The sequence below is a fragment of the Microtus pennsylvanicus genome, chromosome 13, assembly GCF_037038515.1.
Source record: "Microtus pennsylvanicus isolate mMicPen1 chromosome 13, mMicPen1.hap1, whole genome shotgun sequence".
Lineage (NCBI taxonomy): Eukaryota > Metazoa > Chordata > Mammalia > Rodentia > Cricetidae > Microtus > Microtus pennsylvanicus.
Window position 1 is genome coordinate 44,436,199 of NC_134591.1, and position 26,846 is coordinate 44,463,044.

Consider the following 26,846-nt stretch of genomic DNA (forward strand, 5'->3'; position numbering starts at 1 on the left):
TTTGCTAATAAAATGTAACTTAAAAAGTATTCGTTGTAGCTGGCTAGGTGTGTCTGTAATTCTAGCCCTTGGAAGAGCGAAACAGGGAGATTGTCAGTTTGAGACCCACTTGGACTACACAGCCAGTTTTGAGTACAGCCTGTCCTATAAATTAATACTATGTTTTACAGTAGGAAAGAATTTCTACTCTAAATATATTATTTTAGAAAACAGCAGAACAGAATGCTTTGAAAAACTGATAGCTGGGCATAGTGGTATGTCTTTAATCCCAGCACTTGGGAGGCAGTTCAGAAAATAAAAGTAGTACTCTTAATTGAATATTCACATAAATTTAAGTATTTTATGAAGTTATTGTTCCTCTAGAAGTTTCTGTATATAATCTGTTGTTTAGTTTTTTAAATTTACGTGTATGAGTATTTGCCTACATGTGTGTATGTGCAGTACATATGTGCCTGGTGCCTAAGGAGGCAGTAGAGGTTGTCTGTCCCACTCACACTGGAGTTGTAGGTGGTTGTGAGCTGTCTTGTAACTTCTGGGAATCAAATCCAGTTTTCTGCAAGAGCTTAAACGTTGTCTCTCCTCTGCGGTCCCCTTTATTGTATAATTTGAATCAAGAGTTTCCGGCTATGTACATGTCCAGGCTAGCATTGGAGGAACTCTTTAGGCACACATAACAGTGAGGTATAGCAATCTTCCTTAGTCATGTTTGCTTTTTTTTTTTTTTTCTTTTTTCCAAGACAAGGTTTCTCTGTAGCTTTGGTGCCTGTCCTGGAACTAGCTCTTGTAGACAGGCTGGCCTCGAATTCTGCCTCTGCCTCCTGAGTGCTGGGATTAATTAAAGGCGTGCGCCACCACCGCCCAGCTCCTTGATTGATTCTTAAGACAGAAGATATTTGGAGTAAAATGAAAGATGCAATTTAAAATATCTTTATGAATAACTTTTTTAGGTCTCAGTAAATTAAAAACACAAGGTAGGAACTGTGGAATGTAGCTCAGCTCAGTTGGTAGTGTACTTATGTGCATGAGGCCCTAAGTTTGATTTCCAGAATTGTATAAACTCAGTGTGGTAGTTCATACCTGAAATCTCAGCCCTTAGGAAACAGACGGAGAATCCGAAGTTCTAGGTTATTCTTGTCTACATTACCAGTTTAAGAGCACCTTGGGCTGCTAAGAACCTGTCTTATAATCCAGATAGATGGGGGCTGGAGAGATGGCCCAGCAGTGCACTGACTGCTTTTTCAAAAGACCTTGGTTCTATTCCCAGCACTTACATGAGGGCTCACGACCATGTGTAATTCCAGTTCCTGGGGATCTGATGCTTGCTTCTGCCCTCGGAGCACCGGATGTGCAAGTGGTGCACAGATAACCAATGCACATAAAATAAAGATTAATATTGGGGGGTGGGAAACCCAGACAAATAAATACAAGGTATATGTTTTTCCTCTGGGAGTTGATCAGGCTGTTTGAATTAATGCAGACCTTTTGTATTGCCTGTTAATTTTTCTATCTTATATTTCCAGGTAAATTGTTTATGATGTAATGTTGGTGGGAAAGGAAAGCAGTTAAAACAGGTTTTTATATTACCTGTATTTCATAACAGCTTTTTACAAAACTCTCCCAAATTAATAGGTTATCAGAACTGAGTTAACTACATAGTGTTTGTTGCTGCTGTATTTTTGAATATGCTTTCTAAGTGGTGAAATAAGTTCATTGGATTGTTTTTTAATCATTGTTTAGCCGCCAACAATAGTATGCAGCATCTGCAAAAAGGATGGCCATTCAAAAAACGATTGCCCAGAGGATTTCAGGAAAATTGATCTAAAACCTCTACCACCAATGACAAATCGATTTCGAGAAATACTTGATTTAGTATGTAAAAGATGTTTTGGTAAGTGGTTGATACTAAAACTACTGGAAGTGGGTTTTTAGATATTGAATATCTATTTTCTAGTTTAAAAACAATTTTCAGTTTTGATCGGGCAGAGGTTTTTTTATTAATAGATAAGATCAAGCATAGTTATTTAATAAGTGCTGATCATATTCTGGGTACTGTGTTAAATGCAAAGGAAAGTATAACGGAGTCCATATGTACTACTTTAAGAAACTTTATTGGCTGAGTGAATTCCCACAACAGTGCAAGGGATATTGCAAGAGTTAAAACTTAGACTGAATATTTGAGTTATCTAATATTGTAGTTACTAGTTCTTTGTGCTTATTGAATTAGGTTAGTTAAAGTTATGTAAAGTTAGAAAATATAACTGGCTTATCTCAAGCTAGTGTACATGAAACTAGTGTATGGGTACTGTGTTGGAAGGTCTAGCTAGAGAACATTTCTTGTGTGCTTTTGGACAGTATTTTCCTAGCTGGATATAGAATATATTTACCAAATTAGCATAATTCTAACTAAATATGGCTGGATATGGTGGCATACCCTTGTAATCCTAGCACTAGGGAAGCTGAGGTAGTATTACAAATTTGAGGCCAGCCTAGACTACATGGCAACACCTTGTCTCAAGTCTGTTATGGGGTTGGCTAGCAGTTGAGATCACTTGCATCTTGTGCAGAGCATCCAGGTTTAGTTCTGTGAACCCACATGTTGGCTCATAACCACCTGTGACTCCAGTTCTTTGTTATTCAGTGCTCTCTTTGCAGGCACTAGGCACTAGGCAGGCACATGGTTCACATGCATGCATGTCTGAAGAAAACAGTATTGGTTTCAAAAGGTAAATATATTTGTAGAAATTATGTATAATATACATATATTTTAAATCTTTTTCTGCCCCCTGCCCTTTCTCTAATACCATTTATGGTATTAAATTCATAAAAGTAAATAAGTAGGTTAAAAGCCTGAAGAAATTTTCATATTCTAATTCCCTCACTGTTCTTTCTCTTTTTCATATAGATGAATTATCACCACCTTGCTCTGAACAACACAACAGGGAACAAATTTTAATTGGTTTGGAAAAATTTATTCAAAAAGAGTATGATGGTATGTCATAGGCTTAATGTTGGCTGTTATTGTTACTGTAATCACATGGTTTTGATTTTGACTGACTTAAAAATGTTTGTTAACTGTTATATGTTAAGTACTTTGCTAGGTTCTATGACTATATTACTCAAAAGAGAAACTTCTGTCATTAGTATATTTAAGAGGGAATAGCAGTCAAATACATATAAATATATCAGTAAACGCTATTAAGACTATGGTGATTAAAGAAGTGAGAGGTTGTGTAGCAAATCTCTCATGACGTAGCATTTGAGTTGTACTTACATATTATATGAAGGAACATATTATATGAATTTCCAAGGAGAGAACATTATAGAAAGAAAGGGTGGATACTAAGTCTTAGATTATGACTGACATTCTTATAAGACTGATTGGAGGTTCAGTGTGTTTGAAGTGGAATGGAAGATACTTTTTAATAGAACGATGAGGTATCCTAAAGGTTAGATCATTAGGACCCTTTGGACATTGGTAGAAGGACTTTTTGTTTAATGAAAGCTATATAGTATTTATATCATTAAATGATAATCATCTCAGAGAACAGAGTATAACACTCTAGGAGTACAAGCAAGAACATTGCAGATAACTGTGATGTAAGTACAGATGAAGCACAGATGTGGAGGAGGTAAGTGGTCAGAATTGGGTTATATTTGAAGGCAGAGCTAGCAGGAATTGCTAGTGCATGTGTGATATAATGGAAAGAAAAACTAAGCACGATCTGAAGGCTTTTACTCCAAAATAGCAGAACAGTTTTTTTAGCATGAGCTTAAAGACTCAAAAGGTTTATGATCAAATATTTTAGAAAAGTATATCTACAGTAATTTATTTAGAGCTGGGCAGATGGCTCACTTTAAGTGTTGTAAACATGAGGACCTGAGTTTTATTCCCAGAACCAATGTAAAAACATAGGGTGCAAGGGCTGGAGAGATGGCTCAGCGTTTGAGAACACTTGTTCTTTCAGGGAACCTGAGTTTGGTTCTCAGCACCAGTGTCCAGTGAATTGTCTGTGATTCTAGAGATTCAGCACTCTTTTGCTCACTACAAGCAGTTGCATGCGTGTGTCATACATGCCCACGCATACATGTGTAACACATCTTTACTCTCAGCACTGAGGAGGCAGAGGCAGGCCTCCTATCCCTGGTGCTCACCAGCCAGCTATCCTAATTGATAAGATCCAGACCAATTTTAAGTGTACCCCCTCTCTTTTGAATAAAACTCATACTTAATTTTATTTGATCATCATAGCTGTTTTTATGAATATTTGCATATTTGAAAAATAAAGTCTCATGCTTTGAAGCATTTTATATTGAGAATATTTTAAAGGCTATTTTATTATAGTAGAATTTAAAGTAAAACTCATAAAAATGTGGATCAGCCTACTGACCTGAATTGATTCCTTAGACCCACGAGGTGGTTAGAGACAATGAACTTCCACAAAATGCTCTCCACCCTTCACACATGTGTTATGGCGTGCTCACACATGCTCATATAAAGTTTTAAAAATATGTTGAATGTATCACGAATTTATATGCCATCTTTACCCAAAGACTTTGCTAATCTATTTTTCCAGTGTTGGTATATGTCCTGCTGAAGTGAGCACTATAACTTCTTTTATCCTCCTTAGTTATCATTCAGATTTAATCAGTATTACATGGAAGAATTTTTTTCAAAATATGGGATTTGTTGTCTAACTATGTAATTAAGAGTCAGCAAAATGACTCAGCAGGTAAAGGCACTTGCCACTAAGTCTGACAATCTGAGTTTAGTCTCTGGGACCCACTCAGTAAAAGGAGAGATCCAATCCACACAAGTTGTCTTCTGTCCACATATGCATGTTGGTATGCTCCAACTAATAAATAAATTAATACAAATGTTTAATTAAACCTTAAGTTACAAATTGTTATAGAACTCTTAAATGAGAAAAATACTTAACATGATTTATATCTAGTGAATTAGAGTGACTATGGGAGAAAAATTAACCTATATTGAGGTGATAATTTAAAAGTACTTGAATTGTACACTGAAAGAACTAGTTTACTTTTAAAAGATGAGTTATCAGATACTAACTTAGTCTTTGGTATTGTTGAAGAACAGCAGTAGGTGGTAGATAGTTCAGTTGAAGAAGCTGAAGGTCTTAGTGATTATGCAGGTTGAACAAGGTATTAAGGATTTCATATATTTCTGGTGAGCTTCTAAATAGATAATGATACTGTTTGCTGAGAGTTGGTGTTTTAGTTACTTGGGTTTTAGAATAAGCAAAAGATCCTAGCTGGGGTTGGATGTTTTGGAATTTCCCAATGTATCACTTTGTGTTAAACTATAGCAGATGTTAGATGACTCCTTTAACCTGTTCTTTGACTTATTTTCTCGAGCTTAGAAAAGGCAAGATTGTGCTTATTTGGTTCTTCAAAGAATGGATTTGGGTTCCGTGATAGTGATCTGGATATTTGTATGACTCTGGAAGGCCATGAAAATGCGGAGGTAAGGGGTAGTAGAGATGCTTTAGCTGTTAAGAGTGCTGATGCTGCTCTTCTAGAGGTCCTGTCCTGAGTTACCAGCAGCCAAGTGGTGACTCACAACCATCTATAATAGGATCTGGTGCCCTCTGCTGGCAAAGAGAGCACTCATATATAAAATATAAATAAATAAAAGTTAAAAAAAAAAGAAAATGCAGAGATAAGAGTTAATATTTGTAAGGGATTTAAAAGTTTGTTTTTATCTATTGGTTAATGTTTTAATTTTATATATGATATTGATTATGCATGTTATCATTTTTATATCAATGTGTTAGTAATAGTATTTGAAATATAGAAGCATTAGCATTATGGATTTAGAAGATTCTCAAACTTGCCTCTGTGGAAATTGTTAAAAATATTCAGACTTGGGCTGGAGAGATGGCTCAGTGGTTAAGAGCATTGCCTGCTCTTCCAAAGGTCCTGAATTCAATTCCCAGCAACCACATGGTGGCTCACAACCATCTGTAATGAGGTCTGGTGCCCTCTTCTGGCCTGCAGACGTACAGACAGAATTGTATGCATAATAAATAAATATTTAAAAAATATTCAGACTTAAAGTAAAATTACTATTCATCCTATTTAAAAAAAAAAGTTGATTGATTCTTTGTGGATTTCACATCATGTATTCTGATCCTACTTTCTCTACGTCTCCTCACATCTTCCTTCTGCCCTTTCAACCTCCCCCCTCCAGTCAAAACCAAATTTAAAAGAAAAACAAACAAACAAAAAAACAAAACAAAGAAGCAAAAAATGAAGAATCTTGTGGAAGCTATATGGCCTGTTGAGTCACACAGTTTACCCTTCAATCCTTTCATCTTTCCTTGCAAGTCATTGGTCTGACTGGAGGCCTTTGGTTTTTGCTGCACCATGTATAAATGGGCTCTCACTGGGGCTCCTCTTGGATATCCTGTTGTTGTCCTTTGGCATGGACGTCCTGCTGTTTTGGATCTGTTGGCTCATCCCCTTCTCATGCTCAACAGTTTATAGGTTCAGGGAATGTTGGGGTGGGTCAGTTCATAGCCTCGGTTCTGGATCTGGATGCTAGCCTGGTTGGTCAGCCCACGGGGGTCAGTGGAACCATGCTTGTCTTCACTACCCAGGTGAGCTCTCCAGCACTGCTTTGGCCAGCTTGCCTAATTCAGCCTATAGGAGTCAAGCCGTTGTCCTGCTCTCAGTTCCTCATATCTGGGTCACCCACATTCACATCTCCAGGGTCAGCTCTACTCTTTCAGGCAAGGTTCAAGGCCCTCTCTTGTGATTGCTGTAGGTTGAATACAAGGATAGGTTGTGCAGGATTAACTCTCCTGCTCTCATGCCTTTAGGGTAGGCTCACTTTTGTGTTTGTGTCTCCCACCCCCAGTGGTCAGCTCCAGTATACTACCAAGGCAAGGTGCATGGACCCCTTTCCTCTGTGCTGCAGCTAATTCTCTCTCGTGATCCTATGACCAGTTCTCTTGCCTGCCACAGGTAGTAAGAGACGGGGGGGGGGGGCATCATTCCCTCAACCATGCTACCACATGGCAGATGGTTGGGGGCCACGTAGGTCAGTTAGTTCTGTTGCTCTCACGCCCTCAGGTCTGACTCACCTGCTTCCCTGACAACAGGGTCATCCCTAGTGTGCTGCCCAATGGGGGAAGCAGAGCCTGCTTCTCTTGTGTGCCGTAGCCAGTCAGGGCTAGCTCTCCCACTCTTGTGATCCCAGGGCGACCTCTCTCAGCTTGTTACAGGTGGTAATGGGTGAGCAGGGAAAGCATCTTTCTCTCACCTATACCACTACTTGGCAGACTGTGGGAGGGGTGGAGATCAGCTCTCCTGCTCTCACCCACAGGATCCACTTACCTGTGTTCTGGACCATAGGATCAGCTCTAGTGTGCTATCCAGGTGAGGTGCATCTTTCCCTCATGCAGGCAGAAGGAGCTCTCCCCTGAGGAGTAAGGACAGCTTGCCTACTGCAGTATCCATCAAGGGGCAGGGCCAGCCATCCCAGGCCGGTGAAGGGCAGGGCTGGCTCAGTACAGCATGGTTCCAATGATCTCGTTTAATTCCTTCTCTGGGTATCATCATACACCCCAGTTGCAGCAGGACCATGGACCAGACATGGCTTCTGCTGCAGTTAAGGCTTGGATGCCACCACAGCCCTGGTGGCCCCACCCAGAGCAACACAAGCACCTGTGGCAGCGTGGCCCTTGGGCACTAGACCCTGGGCATCCACAGAGCCCTCTGACAACATGAACCACAGACCCAGACGTGGATGTTCATCCTGTTTTAATATAACAACTAGGTCTTTGAGACTTTCAAGGGTCTAGTAATGAATTGGGTGAAAAAGTTAGCTTACCATAAGTTGGAATCTTTCATTCAAACCAATGAGAAGCTGGTACTTCTATTTGGTTGTAAGTATTAATCTTACTTTGTTTTCTCTCTCTCTCCCTGTTATATACTCTGCAAGTAGAAAATGCAGGTAGTTGTTCAATTTATAAATGTATTATATTCTAAAAATTAATTATAATTTTGGGATACCTTATTTACATAGAAGCAATGTTGCAATGACTGAAGGTTAGAAATTTTGCTTTGGGTGCCACTTATATATGCTTTACCCTTTTTTATTCTTAACCCATTTTGAGGTAGATATTAATTACACCATTTTCAAAATGAGACTGAAGCTTTGAAAGATAAATTGGGGGCTGTAGAGATAATACAGTAAGTAGAGGCTTGTTTCCAAGCCTGAAAACCTAAGTTTGATCCTGGAAGGCGAGAACTAGCTTCAACAAATTGTCCTCTGATCTCTCTATGTGCCATAGTGCTCCTACTTCCTTCATACAAGTAAATAAATAAATAAACATATCTCCCCCACACACACAAAAAAAAGAAAAGACATTCATTTATTTAACTTCACCTCACCTTGTACATGATGAAGCCAGCATTTGTGTCCAGGGCTGTGTGGTTCCTGCTCTTCATATTATATCTCACTGCCTCTCTTATTATTTTTTTTTTAGCTGATAATGCAGCAATATAGTATTAATAGTAACGTAGAACCTAACCTTTACTTTAAGAAGCCGGGCTATGGTGGCGCACGCCTTTAATCCCAGCACTCGGGAGGCAGAGGTAGGCGGATCTCTGTGAGTTCGAGACCAGCCTGGTCTACAGAGCTAGTTCCAGGACAGGCTCCAAAGCCACAGAGAAACCCTGTCTCGGAAAAAAAAAAAAAAGAAGTAGAAAGCTCTCTGAATAACCTTGACATATAAGGAGATGTTTTTTCCCAGTACAGTCTCAGCATTGGGATTGTGATCATGCTTTATTTCTTCTTTGTGTTGTAGACTTTGGTCATGTGAATGAGTGAGTGTCCAAGCTCTAGTGAAGAAAGGGACTTGGTGGGGAAGAAGTGCCTTAGTCCATTGTTGGAGGAGTTAGGGGAGTGGACCCTAGTAGAGATCGTTGTTTGACCCATATATCTACTGACTATTTTTTATTAATAATCATGTCTCAGATAAAGCTCATTGGCTACAATACTGCCAGTGCACCAAGCTATTTCTTTGAGTTTTGTTTTTATGTTGTGCTGTGCTGTTCTGTGCTGTGCTATATGTACTGTGTTATGTATACTATGCTATGCTACATTATGACACCGTATCATGTAGCCCAGTCTGACCTAGAACTGCTCACACTCTCAACTTCTTAATTCCAAATATTCCAATAGACCCAACTCAGAGCCTTGTATATGTCAGTCCAGCATTCTGTACCTGAGCCATATTCTCAGTCTTGCTGTTAGTATTTATTTTTCAAAATCAGGTACTATTTGTGAGATTGGAATAAGGGCAAGCTTTTTTTTTTTAATATTTATTTATTATGTATACAATATTCAAACTGTGTGTGTTTGCAGACCAGAAGAGGACAGCAGACCTCGTTACAGATGGTTGTGAGCCACCATGTGGTTGCCGGGAATTGAACTCATGACCTTTGGAAGAGCAGGCAATGCTCTTAACCACTGAGCCATCTCTCCAGCCCCAAGGGCAAGCTTTTTGTCATCTGTAGTGGTATCACTGTATCTTCTGTTGGAGAATAATTCACAAGCTGGAGAAACGGCTCAGCAGTTAAAAGTGTACATTACTTACTCATCCAAAGGACCAAGTTTGATTCTCAGCACCCAAGTCAGGCAGCTCAAAAGCCACCTGTAACTCCAGTTGCAGGGGATTGGAGGACTTGAACCTCCTTGAGCACCCACACATGTAGTGTGTGTGAGTGTGTGCTCACACATCCATACCCATATATACATGATTAAAAAATAAGTCTTTTAAAGGAAATAATTCAATAGAATTGTGTAGCCTTGTGTTCCTGAGGCAGTTCTTCCAGAAGATGATTTTAAAATTCGTAGTCTTGGGGTAAAGATGGTGGTGGTATCTTGTTCATGGTTTTTTATGACTCTAAAAAATTGGTCATCTTAATTTTTTAAAAATTTTATTTGTCATTATCAGTGTGTGTGTGCGCGCGCGTGCCTGTGCCTGAGTCATGACAAATATGTAGAGTTCAGAGGTCTGGCAGTCAATTCCTTTTCTGCTGTGGATTCAAGAGATTGAACTCAGGTCATCAAATTTTCATGACCATTTTGCAAGCTCAATGTTTCCTTGTTTTATAAAGAAACTTAACCCCATCATTCTGGGTAAGAGGTCGTTGGATCTCTGTGAGTTTCACACCAGCCAAGTCTACACAGAGCAACCTTTTACCCCACCCCTCAAAAGAAACCAACTGAAGAATTGTAAATATTGTCTCTCTTTATTTAAATTCTCACCTCTGTTAGAGGAGATTGCTCTATTTGAAGAGCAAAAACTGATGAAATAGGGAAGAGAGACTTAGATAACTTCCTTATTAACTTTAATATTTAGATTTGAATTACAAGTAGGGAAGTTGAGACAGTTAAAAAGAACAAAATACCAAAAAAAAGAACAAAATACTTTATTCCAGATGAGATATTAACTCTTTAAAAGGTTGTCATAATTATATATTTTACACAGTAAAGAACAGTTACCTTTTCTTTTTAGTGTATGTGAATTAGTAACGGATAATTCTATTGAAATATCCAGATTTACCTGCATAGACTCTTTTTTTCTTGTAATGAAAGAATATAAGTTGAATTATACAAAAGTGATTTTATGATGATAGTTAGGATTGATTTTTTAATGCTTTTTAACTTAATACAGTTAATTTATAAAGCTATTATTCTGTTTACTATTTGCGTTTTCATTGCTATATTTTACTGTCTCTGCTTCTTAAAAAATACCGTTCAAATTTGCAGAGGGATAAATTTCCTTGAGGAAATTGGTGCTGTAGTAATAGAAATATGTTTATGTACATCATCAACATAATAATAATAGAAACCAGGCCCAAGGGCTCATGCCTTTATTCCCAGCTCTGAGTTCCAGGCCAGCCAGGGCTACACAGTGAGAACCTGTCTCAAAAACCAAAAGAAACAAACAAGCAAAACTAAATCCACAAAACACATAATAGCAGTAATAATAAATAGCTCAAAAATTTCAGGTGTGTTTCTTGCATCAGACTTGCAGGATTTTTGTTTTTTTTGGGGGGGGGCGTGTTTGTTTGTTTGGTTTTGATTTTCTTAGACAGGGTTTCTCTATGTAGCAGCCCAGGGTATCCTGGAACTCTCTGAAGACCAGGCTGGCCTCAAACACACAGAGATCTTGCCTCTGCCTTCTGAGTGCTTGTATTAAAGATGTGTGCCACCACCTCCCTGCTGCTGCATGCTTGTTAATAGGTTTTATGTAATTCTCCAGCAATTCTGTAGGGCAGGAATTTACGATTATTTTGACTTTGTAGAGTACTAATGTGATGCTTGGGGATGTTAAGGATCAATCACGCAGATAGTTAATAATTCAAATTTGAATCTGACTTTGTCTAAATTGGGTGCCTGTGTTGTGTTTTTTATCATTAAGTGATTTGCCCTCACTAAACCTATCTTTAATTTCATTGTGTAACTTTTAGCAGAAATGGCATCTTAAAGACTTTTATACGTTATAGTTTAAATAATGATCTACAATATCTGGTACTATATATTCAATAAACTCACTTTTAAATGAGTGAGTTTATTGAATATATAGTACCAGAACTGAAACAGTGAAACAGTAAGTAAACTGACTAAATGTTCTGTCTGGGACCCTTTTGTTCAAAGGGTCTTGCTGTTTTGTTACCCAGGCTTCTCTGGTAGTTTCTGCTGGATTATAGGTCTGATCTAACACTCATTGTTTTGATGCTTACTGTTTTATTCTTTACCCATTCAAAACCAAAAGAGTGTATATCATAGTTAATTTTCTGTAAACAACAGATTCACATATTGTAAACTATTTTACTCTCTTCATGCTTTTCAGACTTCAGTCTGTGTGAATAACCTTGGGATCTTAATAGCATACATTTTAGGAAGGCAATTCTACCAGGTTGCAGGTTTATGTTGATGATGGGGTTTCTTGAATTGTTACTTAGTTAACAAGGTTATACAGCTCGTTATGATTAGAAATATTAAGTACTAGTATTAAATACTCATTGGTTAAAGCAGAATTTACAGTAGATAGAATTGAACCCTACTTTCTTATTTATTTTTTCCAGAAATTAAACTGTAAGGAAATAATTGAAAATTTGGCCAAAATTCTTAAGAGGCATCCAGGTAAAATTTTATATCTTTTTGAAAAAAAGTACTCTTTAGCATTATAAATGTATTTAACTTGCTGAAGATTTTGCTCCCTCACCCTCAGGTTTAAGAAACATTCTGCCTATAACTACTGCCAAAGTGCCTATTGTAAAATTTGAACACAGACGAAGTGGACTAGAAGGTGATATCAGTCTGTATAACACATTGGTAAGATTTTCTTTATGGGCCCAGCTTTAATTGTGTTTTTTTTTAAATTTTATATATATATATATATAATATTAAAATATAACTACATCCCTTTCCTTCCACCCTTCCTATGCATCTTTGTGTTCTTTCCACAGTTTGTTGGCATCTATTTTTTTAATTTTGTGTGTGTATGTCTTACATATGTATTATGTATGTATATTCCTAAACACATAGATAACTACAACCTGTTCAGTTCATATAAAGTTACTAACTTGTGTGTGTATGATTTCAAAGCTGGTCACTTGGTATTAGATAACCAATTTGTGTTCTTTCCTAGGAAGACTATTCTCTTGCTCTAAGCCTTCCTTAGTTTCCCTTAGTCTCTTTTCTAGGGTTGAGGTCCCATGAGTTTCACTTTCATTTTAAGGTGTAGTTCTTGTTCAGGTCTTGTTTAGACAGCCATGTTATTGAGACTTCATGGGTTTCATGTCTCTGAAATTTCTAGCAAATGTCCTCTTCTGTGACCCTTAAAATTTTCCTGCCTCTTCTTCTGTTATGTTTTCTGAGCCTTAGGTTCAAGAGTTGAATTTTAGATGGATCAGTGAGGGCTGGGCTTCTTTCACATGGTCAATTGTTTTTTTGCATTTGACAGTTGTTGCTTTTCTGTAATGATCTCTATCTGTTACACAGAGACATAGCTTCTCCAGGTAGAAAGATAAATATGTATAGAGTGTAGATCCATGAATTCACTGGACCCTGGTAGTTGATAAAGTTCCAGTACCAGGCATGATTTCCCTCTTATTGAGTTGGCCTTAAGTCTAATTAAAAAGATATTGGTTACTGCCAAGGTAATTAAGACATGTGCACCACTGTTGCACCTTTGATATGGTACCATGCTTATCTTTGCTTTAGCTTGTAGGCACCATAGCTGAATAGGAATATTGGTTACTTCCCTCTCTTGGAAACTTGCATGGGATCTTCTGGTATAAAAGCTAGTCCTCAGTGAGAAGGCTTTTGGACTGAACTAGATTGGCTCTTTTAGGTCCTGTATCAGAAGAATTTGTTTGTTTGTTTTTTTTTTTTTTTTGAGACGGGGTTTCTCTGTTTAACAGTCCTGTCTGTCCTGGAACTCGATTTATAAACCAGGCTGGCCAGGAACTCACAGAGATCTGCCTGCCTCCTGAGTGCTGGGATTAAAGGTGTGTGCCAACCTTCCCAACCCCTTACCCCCACCCGTGCGTGACACAACATGATGTCTTAAGCAATAGGAAGTTACTGCAAACTTCTGGGAGGCAACCAAGGGCAACCATTATAGCCTATATTTTGGAAGTCTCTTAGATAACCCTGACCAGCAACTCAATAAGGAACTTTTCATGCCTGATGTATGTTTTCTTGTTAAGTCTGTGGCTTTTGAGGGGAGCATTGTCAGCCCAGATGGGGAAATTTTACTTAACTATATATTTAGATGTATTATTAAATATAATTTTAGATAGATAAATAATAACATGATTCCTTATGACTTTATGTTAGTTTACTCTCCTCCCTCTGAATTAATCCTCCTCCCCTTATGTAATTAAAATGCCTCTGCCCATTTTTTCTAAAATCTCTTGTACTGTTATTCTTCTCTATTGCTCTTCTTTTCTTCCCCATGGTTGGTTGGTTGGTTGGTTGGTTGGTTTGTTTGTTTGTTTGTTTCTTTCTTTCTTTCTTTCTTATTTTACTTTTAACTTTTCTGGCTTCTTTAGTTACTTCAGGTTATATACTCACATCTGAAGATCTGAACCTAGGAAACCCTAGATGGGAGAGAATATCATGTGTTTATCTTTGTGGATCTGGGTTACTTCACTCAATGCCAAATTTTTATTCTTCCCAGTTCCTTCCATTTACCTTCATATTCCATGATTTCATTTTTCTTTACAGCTGAATTATATTCCCTAGAGTATATGTACCAAATTCTCATTACCCATCCATCAGTTGAAATACATTTTTGTAACTTTGATGTCCCATCTAGTATGAATAGAGCGGCTGTTAAGATAGCTGAGCAAGTATTTGTAGAGTGGGATGTTGGCTTTTGGGCATATGCCAGAGAGAGGTGTAGCTGGCTCACATGGTGGGTTTATTTGTGGCTTTTTGAGAGTTCTCCATACTGATTTCCAGACTAGCTATAGGAGTTTGCAGTCCCACCAGTAGATGATGAGGGTTCACCACATCCTCTCCAGCATTTATTGTTGCTTGTTTTATTATGGGGTAAGATGGAATCTCAAAGTTGTTTTGTTTTGTGCTATCCTAATTGGTAGGGATGATGAACATTTTTTGGAGATATTTCTCAGCCATTTTTATTTTTAAAAAGAATTTACTAAATTGGGTGTGGTGGTGCACACCTTTAATCTAGGAGACAGAGGCAGGTGGATCTTTTGAGTTTGAGGCAAACCTGTTCTACAGAGTAAGTTCCAGGACAGCCAGGGCTATACAGAGAAACCCTACCTTGGAAAAAAGAAACAAAACAAGCAAAAAGAACTCCTTGTTCAGATCCTAAGCCCAGTTTTGAATGAATTATTTGGTGTTTTTTTTCTTTAACTGTATTTTTAATTCTTTATATATTCTGAATAGTAATCCTTTGTCATATTTACAGATGGCAAAGATTTTCTACTATTCTGTGGATTTCCTCTTTCCTTGATTGTTTCTTTTGTCTCTCTTTATTTATATTTGTTTGTTTGTTTATTTTTTCAAGACAGATTTTCTCTGTGTAACAGTTCTGGCTAAACTGGAATTTACTTTGTAGACCTGGCTGGTCTGGAACTCCCCGAGATCTGCCTGTTCTGCCTCCCAAGCACTGTGATAAAAGGTGTACGCCACCATTGTTTCTTAGCTATACAAAACTTTTTAGTTACATAAGGTCCTTAATTGTTGGCTCATTCCTGTGCAAGTGCACTCTTAATTTAGAAAGTCCTCTTCTACAGGTATACCTTTGTTTTTTGTAGTAGTTGCAGTGTTTTCAGGATTCAGATTTAGGTCTTTGGAGTTTTTATGCAAGGTGATAGATACCGGTACAATTTCATTCTTTTGATGTGGACGTCCAGTTTCTCAGGACCATTTTTTGAAGATGCTGTCTTTTCTTCAACTTATGGTTTTGGCATTTTTGTCAAATATTAGATGGCTGTAGTTTGGCATATCATGTTTTGGTCTTTAATTTTGTTTCATTGGTCTACATGGCTTTTTATATGCCTGTATCATAGTGTTTCTATTATTATGGCTATGTACTATATCTTAAGATCAGATTTTTTTTGGCTCTCCAGGCTCTTTAATGTTTCCATATGAATTTTCAGATAGTTTTTTTCTATTTCTGTAAAGAATGAGGTAGAGATTTTTTATTGAGTTGCATTGAATCTGTAATGATTTTTGGCAGAAAGTTATTTTCACAACATTGATTCTACCAGTCCATGAGTATGGTATGTCTAGTGTCTTATTTTTTTCTTCAGTGATTTAAAGTTTACATTATAGAAATCTTTCACCTCCTTGTTTAGGTTTGTTTCTAGAGACTTTATTTTCTTTGAGGCTATTGTGAATGGGAATGTCTGTGATCGTCTTCTTAGTATGTTTATTATTGGTTTATACTTCTAATTTGAAAAGTTGACAGATAGACTTCCTTGGCTGGGAAAATACCTTGATTGCTTAGGTGGTTTACATTGGATATGCTGATGATCCCTGCAAATGTGGGAAACTTGACGGTATAATTTTTGATAGTGGGGGCACTGCATTCCCACCCTTCCTTCCTTCCTTCCTTCCTTCCTTCCTTCCTTCCTTCCTTCCTTCCTTCCTTCCTTCCTTCCTTCCTTCTTTCTTTCTTTTTTGTTTTGTTTTTTGAGACAGGGTTTCTCTGTAGCTTTGGTGCCTGTCCTGGAACTAGTAGACCAGGCTGGTCTCGAACTCACAGAGATCCGCCTGCCTCTGCCTCCCGAGTGCTGGGATTAAAGGCGGCTCCCACCTTTCTTTATTCAGAAAAAAAAAAGTTGGCAAATTATTGGTATGTGTAAATTCTCAACTCTGAGCAGTGTAAGGAAAAAGTATTTTAGCTTTGATACTGATTTCAGAGTGAGGTTGATTTGTTTGACTAATTGTTAGGCATTTTGAAATCACAATATACTATTTACAGCATGTTGTATGTTTTTACCTGATTTGTAAGTTTATTAGTATATATTAAATTATTTCAAATGGGGGCTGGAGAGATGGCTCAGAGGTTAAGAGTATTGCCTGCTCTTCCAAAGGTTCTGAGTTCAATTCCTAGCAACCACATGGTGGCTCACAACCATCTGTCATGGGGTCTGGTGCCTTCTTCTGGCCTGCAGGCATACACACAGGCAGAATATTGTATAATTGAATAATAAATAAATATTTTTTAAAAAATGATTTCAAATATGTAATTTTTTTTTCAGGCTCAACACAACACAAGAATGCTAGCTACTTATGCAGCTATTGATCCTAGAGTACAGTACTTGGGATATACTATGAAAGTGTTTGCCAAGGTACTTATGCAGAAGTTAAATCATCTGTTTTGTTATGTAGTACTGTGATAGCTAAATTAAAACGTACTGGTGTTAAACTTGTGAAAAATACTGTCTCAATTTTATTTATATAGTTTTCTTTTTTTTTTTCTTCATTCTCTTTTAAGATAGGGTCTTGCTCTGGTTATTTGGCTTACATTGTCTTTCTGTTTTAATCTCCTGAGTTATATCTGAGCTTTTATTACATTTTAATTTATTTACTTTAAATTTATTTATGTTATAAGGTCTTACTACGTAGCCTTAGCTGTCCTGGAATTTGCTCTGTAGACTAGGCTGGCTTCAAACTCACAGAGATCCTGCTGCCTCTGCTTCCTAAATTCTGGGATTAAAGGTGTGTGCTACTATGCCTGGCTGGTCTCTGAGGTATTTTTAAAAAAAGATAGCTGACCCACAAGCTCCCAGAATGTTTCTGTCTTTGCCTTTCAGTGCTGGACTCATAGACACATGTAGCCAGCCCTTCTGTGCTTTTATGTGGAAATTGGGGATTTGAACTCAGCCCCTCTTGTTTTTCATAGCAATTGCTCTATTCCACTAAGCCATTTTCCCAACCCTTATTTTTTTTTAATTTAATTAACCTTTTTAAAAGTGGTAGGTACTACTACTAGTTTGTGTGGATAGCTCCAGTACTTTTATCCTAAACTTTACTGATAAACTAATTTTTTCCTAAGGTTTTGCTATTATAACTATTCCAATTTTAAAATCAAATTTTTTGTTATTATATACATTTTTAAAGATAATTTTTGGAATGGAAATACTAGGTCATTAAATTTGTTTTGCTTCTTTTATTTTCATAGTGCCTAACTGTTTTTTCTAACACTTTATTAAACTGATTTTTTAAAGAGTTGCTAAGCATGATCAGATGCACACCTTTAATCCCAGTGCTTAGGAGGCAGAGGTAGGTAAATCTCTGAATTCGAGGCCCTGATCTGCATAGTGAGTTCCAGGACAGCCACAACTCCATACATAGAGAGATTACCTTGCTTCAAAAATGAATGAATGAATGGATAAATAAAAACAGAATGGTATATCAGAGTCATCAATAGCTTGTGGAAATAGACTATTAATTTTTATTTGTAATCATTCTATCTTCTAGCGCTGTGACATTGGAGATGCATCTCGGGGAAGTTTATCTTCATATGCGTATATCCTTATGGTGCTGTACTTTCTGCAGCAAAGAAAGCCACCAGTTATCCCAGTCCTACAAGAGGTTAGTTTTCCAGAATACTGTAGAGCCCAGAGCACATTGGTCTTTAGTTCCAACACTTGGGAGGCCAAAGAAATATGATTATTGTGAGTTCAAGGCCAGCCTGGTTTGCATAGTGTGTTTCAGGACATCCTAAGCAATTGAGTGATAACTTGTCTAAAAACGAAGTATTACAGGTGTTTTCAAGCAAATCATGGATTTAAACAGAACTTGCTGAGTTCATGAAATAATGAGAAATTTTTCTGTCATGCATATTCTGAGTTTTCTTTTAAAATTAATACTATAATTAAATAGCGAGCCTGTTGGGAAATTTTATTAAAGGAGCATAGTGACTACCAGAGGAATGTGAGGTAACTGGAACTGTTGAATATCTTATAATAGTTTAAAATGTTGTAGTCTTAGAATATTTGCACATGAGCTGGTTGTTGGTGGTGCAAGCCTTTAATCCCAGCGCCCAGGAGGCAGAGGCAGGTGAATCTCTGAGTTTGAGGCCAACCTAGTCTACAGAGTTGAATACCAGGGCAACACAGGGAAACCCTTCCCACCCACCCCCCTCAAAAAAAAAAAAAACAAAAACAACCCTGCAGATGTGTATTAAGTTCCTTTAGCTCACCACAGACTCACTCATATTCTAGGCCCTCACATGGAAAGATAAAGTTTCTTCTCTCTAGAGTACTTTACTTCTTCCTCCTGCCTTATGTATTCCAGTGTCTATTTTGACAGCCTTGAAAAGTCTTGTCAAGAACAAGCAGGAAAATTGGCGCTAGCTGCTCACGCCTTTAATACCAGCACTTGGGAGACAGAGGCAGGTGGATCTCTGTCAGTTTAAGACCAGCCTGTCCTACAAAGCGAGTTCCAGGACAGCCTGTGTAACAGGGTTACACAAAGAAATCCTGTCTGGAAAAACCAGAAAGAAAAGTAGAAAAAATTTCCTCCATTCTTCTAAAGTCATATTAGCTAAACATAAGAATGCACTTTGAAAGGAGGTTATTATGTTCATATTCACCAAAAATTGGTGACTCAGTACCAATTTCTGTTGCCAGTTTATGTTCTCTGAAATAGGTGTAAAATAATTCTCAATTTTCCATTTTGGGCATAGAGTGGATTTGTGGGCATTAGAGAAGATGTACTTCTGTCTTCTTAGAAGTATAACTGTTTAGAGATAGGAGAAAAATACCAGAAGCATTTGGAAAATCACATATTCTTTCGTTTTGATTTTTGTTTTTTGAGACAGGGTTTCTCTGTCTAACAGCCCTGGCTGTTTTAGAACTTGCTTTGTAGATCAGGCTGGCCTCAAATTCACAGAGGTCTGCTTGCCTTTTCCTCCTGAGTGCTAGGAATAAAGGTGTGTGCCACTATGCCTGGCTAGAAAAACCACATATTCTGTTCTCACATAAATTATAATATGATGGCAAAGAAGAAAATGACAAAATATAAAGTCATGTGTTGTAAATATCTGATTGCCAGTCCTAAATTTTCAAATAGTCTCATGAATCATGTGGTTTTAGCAGTACCTCTTTCCCTTTTTATGGTCAGTACCAGGGAAATAAAAATTTTTAATATTTTTTCCCCCCAGGCAGAAATTTCTAACTAAGTACTATACTTGGTATTTTATGTCTTTGTTCTTGGTTTTACAAGTCTGTGGTGCTGTGAATCAAGCCTAGAGCCTCATGTATATGTAATAGGTGAGCACTATACCACTGAGATATATTCCCAGTCAAAACAGTCAGTATTTTTTTGTAATTTTAAGATCACAGCAAAATAGAGGAATATGTGGAGATTTCTTATATAACCTTACCTGGGCAGGCACTCCTCCATTATTAAAGCTGTAAATCTACAGTGGCATGTCACAGTCACGCTAAATCCATAGTTTATGTTTGTGGGTCACACTCTATGTTGCATATCATATCAATTTGAATAGATAATTATGTACACATTGTTATTATACAGTACTTTTTTTCTGAACTTGTATTTGCTTTGTCTAGTCAGCCTCCATCCTGCCAACTCTTGGTAATCACTTATCTTTTTAGTATCTCCATAATTTTGTGTTTGTGTAGAATATCAAATTGTTAGAATCATTCATACCCAGTATCTAACCTTTTTGTTTGGCTTCTTTTTCACTCATTGCATGAATCAGTTTCACATTAATATAGTTGGCTAGGACAGTTAGCCTATAATAAATGGTATATTTAGGCTTACGATTCTAGTGAATATTGTTTAATGTTAGTTGGTCCCTTTCTCTCTTAGCATATCATGTTTCATGTATGTGTTGGAGCAGATGGTACATATTAATGAGCCAGGACACAGAGACACTGAGACTGGGGTTTCACAATCCACTTGTAGAACCTATTCTCAATAACCTAATAATTTGCCATAAAAAGCCTAATAAGATCTTCATAGCATCATCTGGATGACCAAGCCTTTAACAAATTGTTCCAGTTTCGTTTCTTTACTATGATAAAGTATTCTGACAAAAAAAAAGTAGCTTAGGGGAGGAAAAGGTTTATTTGGCTTAAATAGTTTCCCCTTTGTTTCATAATTTCAGGGAAGTCACACAGCAGGAACTTGAGATAGTTGATTATGCCACATCCACAGTCAAGAGTGAGAAATCAATACATCCATGCTCACTGCTTTCTTTTTGGTAGCTGTCTCTGTTATAGATATAGTCTTTTCTCTCACAGCATCTAGGTAATGGTGCTGCCCAATGTGGAGGGTCCTTCTACATGAGTTAACAACTAAGGCAGCCCTCCACAGTCATGTGTACAGGCCAACTTTATCTAGGCAATCCATCACTCATGCTCTCTGTCAGAGGTGATTCTAAGTTGTAGGAAGTTGTCACTTAACTATCTGAGGGCTGGAGATTTGGCAAAGCAGTTTAAGAGTACTGGCTACCTTTGCAGAGCCCTTAGGTTCAGTTCCTAACACCCACATGACAGCTCACAACCATCTGCAATTTTTGTCCCAGGGATCTGGTGTTCTCTTTTGGTCTCTCTGGGTACCAGGCACACAGGTGGTACACAGACATTGTTGTGGGCAAAACACCCATACATATAAAAATAAAAATAAATAAATGTTTTAAAAGTATACATATGGCCTATGGGGAAGAAGGCCTTACAAATTCGAATTAAATAATATGTATTTATATTTTCATGCCTTTTTATCAGTAAATACCTCATTTGCTTTACTTGTATGTCAGTTTCTTTATTCAGTTACCTACTGAGAAACATCGCAGTTGCTCTCAAGTTTTGACAATTATAATACAGATGATATAAAGATCCACATAAATGAATTTGGCTTGATGTGTTCTAGTAATCCCAGCAGTTGGGAGCTGAGGCAGAAAGATTAAAAGTCTAAGGCCCGCTCTGGCTATAGAGCAAGACCTTGTCTCAAAATCAAACAACAACAACAACAAAAACCAAGGCTGTGGAAGTAGTTGTATTTGTAAAGTGTTTGCCTAACATACATGAGACGCTGAACTTGATTCCCAAACCCAAATGAAGGAGGCCTAGAGGTGCCCGTCATCCTAGCTTTTAGAGATGGGAGCACAGGAAGTTATTCTCTGCTACATTCGGACTTTGAGGATAGTGTGGAATACATGAAACCCTGTTTCAAACTGACAAAAAGACCTAATTACTGTTTTTTTTTTTTGTCAGTTTATTTTCAAGACTTTCAGGTACATGTTATTGAGCAGAATTGCTGAACAATGCATGTGAGTTTTTAGAATTTTAAAGTGAAAATGTGGAGCTCCAGAGTGGCTGTACCATTTTGTATTTCCACCAGAGTGAGGGAAAGCGCCTCTGAGCTCCACACCCTTACTAGAATTTCTGTTATACCTCTGTTCTGTACTTTGGCCATTCTATTAGATGTGCTGTGGTTTCATTGTTTCAGTCAGCATTTCCCCATTCCTTACATATCTTTCCATATGCTTATCTGTCATCCCTAGATCTGTAGAATGGTGTATGGTAAAGTCTGACCAGTATCCTTTTAATGTTCATATATGAGTATATACCATGTGTGTTCAAGTTTCCCAAGATGTGCTTGGAAACAAACTTTGGTCCTCTGTAAGAGCAGCAAGTCATTTTAATCAGTGAACCATCTTTCCAGCCATGGTCTTTAGCAAAATTTTTCAAGTAGTATGTATCACAAGGGGAAGACTGAATTCAGGAAGGAAGGAAGCAAGCATGAGGGTCAGGCAAGGACTGGAACGAAAAATACAAATTAACTTCAAGGAAGAGCAGAAAATTTTACTACTATGCAGAGGTACCACACACAATGCCAGTGCCTAACTTAAGCACTCCCAAAGAGAAAAGAGGCCTGTAGATTGTGGTAGACTTTCTTCCATATCAAGTTAAAACAATTCCCTACTCACCTAATTTATGGGGGATTTTTTTGTTTTTATTGTAGTGATTTTAGTTTCATTTTGTTTAAAGTTTATGATTTTGTATGTAGCCCTTGGTTGGCCTAGAACTTGATATATACACCAGACTGGTCTTGATGATCCTTGTGTTTCTGCTTCTTGAATGTCAGGATTGTAGTCCTATACTACCATGCCTAGCTATTTTGGTCTTTTGAGGATATAGGTTTTTTGTTTGTTTGTTTGTTTTGTTTTATTTTTGTGTTGGCCAAACTTCTCATAAACTTGGAAATAGTTGTGTGCTACTCTGTCTGGCTTTTCTTTCATTCTCGTTAATAGGTTTTGAGTTCTATCAAACAAACACTTTTTCTGAGTCTTGATATAGTAATATGACTTTTATTTGTTAGTGATAGGTTAGTTTGATTTTTATATGTTGAACCAGTTTTGAATATTTGGGATGTATCTCACTTGGTCTTGATTTAGAATTATTTTGATATATTGTTGGAATGTTTTTTGGAATGTTATTAGGTATTGGTTTAATTTAACAGATAAATGCCTATTCAGATTGTTTTTCCTTGTGTGCATTTTGACAGAAATGTATCTTTTAAGAAATTATCTAATTGAGTGTGTCTCATGCTTGTAATTGAAGCACTTTGGGAGGCTAAGGGACGAAGATTACTGTGACATCAATGCCAGCCTGTACTACAGTGAAACCCTATCTTAAAAGAGAAACAGACAAACATACATTGTAGGGATTTAGCTTATTTGGTAGAGTGCTTGCCTAATATGCATGAAGTCCAGTGTTTGCTTCCACAGTACCACATCCATCAAATGTGTTGCGTGCTTGTAAGCCCAAAACCTGGGGAGTTGGAGGCAGAAGGATCAGAAGTTTAATGTCATTCTGGGCTATATACCGAGTTTGAGAGTAGGTTGGACTACCATGAAACTAAGTAAGCAAGAAAAGAAAACAACCAAAAATCGGAAAGAAATTAGATTATTATGTCTGGGAATAGAGAGTTGATAGTATTGCCTTTTATTATTCATGGGATCTAGAGTTGTGGTTGCGTATTTTGTTTTTACATTAATTTATGTTCCTGGATTTTTTTTTCTCACTCATTGATGGTGATGATTGTAGCTTTTATTTTAAATTTTTTTGTTCTGTCTTTTTTAACCAAATGCTGCTAGTTAATTTTGAGGTTTGAGTTTTTGGCCTTCAGTCTCATTTCCCTTACCTTCTTCAGTCATGGAACTTTGCTACCTTGAAGCTGGAGAGCAGGTTAATGGGCCACAGAGGGTGAGCATCCAGGTTCTTATTTTACCACTATCATTCCAGAAAAATATTTTATTTACCTGTCTTGTCTGGAGCCACATGGGGAAATTCAGAATTTTTTCTTTTCTTTCTTTTTTCTTTCTTTTTTTTGAAATAATCCTCAACCAGGCAATGGTGACCCACGCCTTTAAGCCCAGTACTCAGGAGACAGAGGTAGGTTAATCTCTGTGAGTTCGAGGCCAGCCTGGTGGTCTACAGGGTTTCTTTGTGTAGCTTTGGAGCCTGTCCTGGAACTAGCTTTTATAGACTGGGCTGGCCTTGAGCTCACAGAGATCCTCCTGCCTCTGCCTCCTAAATGCTGGTATTAAAGGCATGCACCACCGCCTGGAAGAAGATCCTGTCTTAACAGACAAAATTAAACAAAATATAATGATAAAACTTTCCTAGTGTTGTCTTGTATAGCACACACTGAAGTAGTGCATGAGTAGGTGCATGTCTTTAATGAGCAGGAGAAGGCGGTTCCAAACTAACTAACCTGGCCACATAGTAATGCTTTTTCTCAAAAGTCACAAAACAAAAGCAACTTGGCATGCACTCAGCCTTTAATTCCAGTTCTCAAGATAGCAGAGTCAGGGGATGTCTGTGAGTTTCAGGCTATTCTGGTCTACATAGGAAACTCCACGCCAACCAAGGCTACATAGCGAGAACCTGTCTCATGCAACATAATAAATAAAATCGAGAAATTGAATGCCTTTTAACAATAAATATAAAAGTAGGTGTTCATAGTGATGGTTGTTTTAATTATTCTTTTACCATTCTTTTTTTGTGATTATTATCATTACCAAAATTATTGTTACTGTTGGGAAAATATAATAGAATTTTTTTATTCACCTCAAATAAATTTTTACATTGTTTTGAAAATATATCTTCTAGTTTTTGAGATTATAATATAATTACATCATTTCCCTCTTCCTTTTTCTCCCTCCACAACCTCCCATGTACCGTTCTTTCTCCCTTCCAGATTCATGGCCTCTTAAAAATATAGACTGTTTGGTGAATATGCTGTCATTCGCATGCATAGTTCATGCTGATCTCTGTGTCGTTTCAGTCTTAGCATATATACTGCTGAAAAAGAATACCCCATTATTTGGTTAACAGGCTATAATTTTAAAATGACATGCAATCAATGAACCCAGTATGATGAGCTCTGATTGTAGATTGAGACTGATATGTACATTTTTGCTTCTATCCTTTTCTGGTTGTCATCTGGTTTCTGGTATTATTTAAGTGTGGGCCAGTGGCATGAATCTTTTTTTTTTATGTAATGGATATATTTAATAACATTACTTACCTCTGGCTTCATTTGCAATTAAATCTAACTTTAAGTAGCTGGTTATTAAGGTTTAGTCTGGGATTTGATTGTGGTACTGTTTATTGATCCCAGAGCCTTATTCATGCTAAGCAAGTGCTGTACAAATGAACTTTATCCCAAGTTCCCTTATATTGTTAGAAATTTTATGTATTTATAATTTTTATATTTCATTATAGATTATATCTTAAACAGTTTTGATAAATTGCTTAGGCTGGTCTGACATTTGGTATTATTCTGCCACTGTCTCCTGATTAGTTGGGGTTTCAGGTATAACACTAAACTATGTTTTGGCTCTTGAATTGGTGATTAATTTCGTTAGTACTGAGGACTGAACCTCTAGGCAACCTTGGACTCTACCACCAAACTGAGTTCCTAACCCTTGGAGGATTTTTGTTGTTGTTATTGTTGTTGATCAATAATACATTCAGGTTAAAAGGAACGTTCTTAAGCAGAGTTTTTTTTTCTGTTCCAGCAAATCGTAAGTCCAAGAAAATTCTTTACATAAAAATTAACAGTAAAGAGATTTAGGAGTATTGTTCTTAGTTGATTACATGAAAATTTATGCTTTCTTAAACTATATCAACTGGAAAATTAAATTTAATCAAAGAACCTTGAGGACATTATGCCAAATGAGGTAAGCCAGTTAATAAAGAGACATAGTATTTGATTCCAATTAGGTACTTAGAATAATCAAACTCACAAGTACACAAAGTAGAATGGTGGATGGTAGTTGCCAGCAGCTGGGAAAGGGAATGCATGGAAAATAACAATTTAACACATACAGAATTGTTTTACAACAAAGGAAAAAAGACTAAATGGCTGATAACTCAGAACTGTGAATGTACTTAATGCCACTGAGCCAAATATTTAAGCCTTAGATCATAACTATTATAATATGACAGTAGACATGGGAATGTTCAAGTTTCTTAAGCAAGTATGATTTTGATTTTTTTGGTACTTGGGATTGAACTTGGGTCTTCTACATCCTAAGCAAGCTATACCAACCATTGAACTATATCCCTAACCCTAACATCTAAATCTTTAATGATAGAATTTATACTTCAGCCTCTTAATCTTTCACTTTTTCGAGAGCATGAACAGTGCATTGCACTTGTTGGGCAAATACTCTACCACTTGTCTACAGTTCCAACTGCAGACTCACTGTCGTATCTGCATCCTGTCATTCCCTCACTAGGGTAACAGGTTATCATGCCCTGCTTTTTATGTGGGTTCTGAGAGGCAAGTGCTTCACCAACTGAGCCTTATCTCCAGTCCCCAAGTCTTTGCTTTCTTTCGTTTTATGAAATACCAGAACATACACTAAACAATTTTGGGTGACAGTATTTGTCTAAATTATAGATTAAATATTCCGAAGCTGCTTATTTAGCTTAATCTTTGTAAACTTTACATTTAATATAGAGAATGTATTCAGTCAACAATTTGTATATAGTAAGCTTTGATTTAATGAGGTTTTGTGCTTTACACATTGGCTATAACTCTTTGACCATAAAGAATTTAAACATGAGAATGAAATCTGAGAGGCCAGATATAGGGCAAACCACTTGCTAAGGGCCACAAGGATTAACTAATCAAGTGATTTGAAACACTGTTCTGCTTCATTATATTTTGGACTCATTACTGTGTGTATGGTGGGAGAGGTGAAGACGTGAAAAGAAAAGCTGTGTTATGTTTAAAACAGTTCTGCCCTTTGGCTGACGGCAGGGGTAGT

At 37.2% G+C, this 26,846-nt stretch overlaps 1 protein-coding gene across 7 annotated transcripts in view; it reads left to right on the plus strand.

Annotated features, from left to right (window-relative positions):
* The window catches only part of Tut4 (terminal uridylyl transferase 4), a 97,697-nt gene that overhangs the window by 53,613 nt on the left and 17,238 nt on the right, over nucleotides 1–26,846 (plus strand). For all 7 annotated transcript variants that reach the window (XM_075946840.1, XM_075946839.1, XM_075946842.1 and 4 more), the window contains 7 exons: nucleotides 1,738–1,888; nucleotides 2,903–2,989; nucleotides 5,382–5,485; nucleotides 12,127–12,184; nucleotides 12,273–12,376; nucleotides 16,789–16,878; nucleotides 18,011–18,124. In XM_075946840.1, the coding sequence (XP_075802955.1) occupies nucleotides 1,738–1,888; nucleotides 2,903–2,989; nucleotides 5,382–5,485; nucleotides 12,127–12,184; nucleotides 12,273–12,376; nucleotides 16,789–16,878; nucleotides 18,011–18,124 (708 nt within the window). The remainder of the gene's footprint in view (nucleotides 1–1,737; nucleotides 1,889–2,902; nucleotides 2,990–5,381; nucleotides 5,486–12,126; nucleotides 12,185–12,272; nucleotides 12,377–16,788; nucleotides 16,879–18,010; nucleotides 18,125–26,846) is intronic.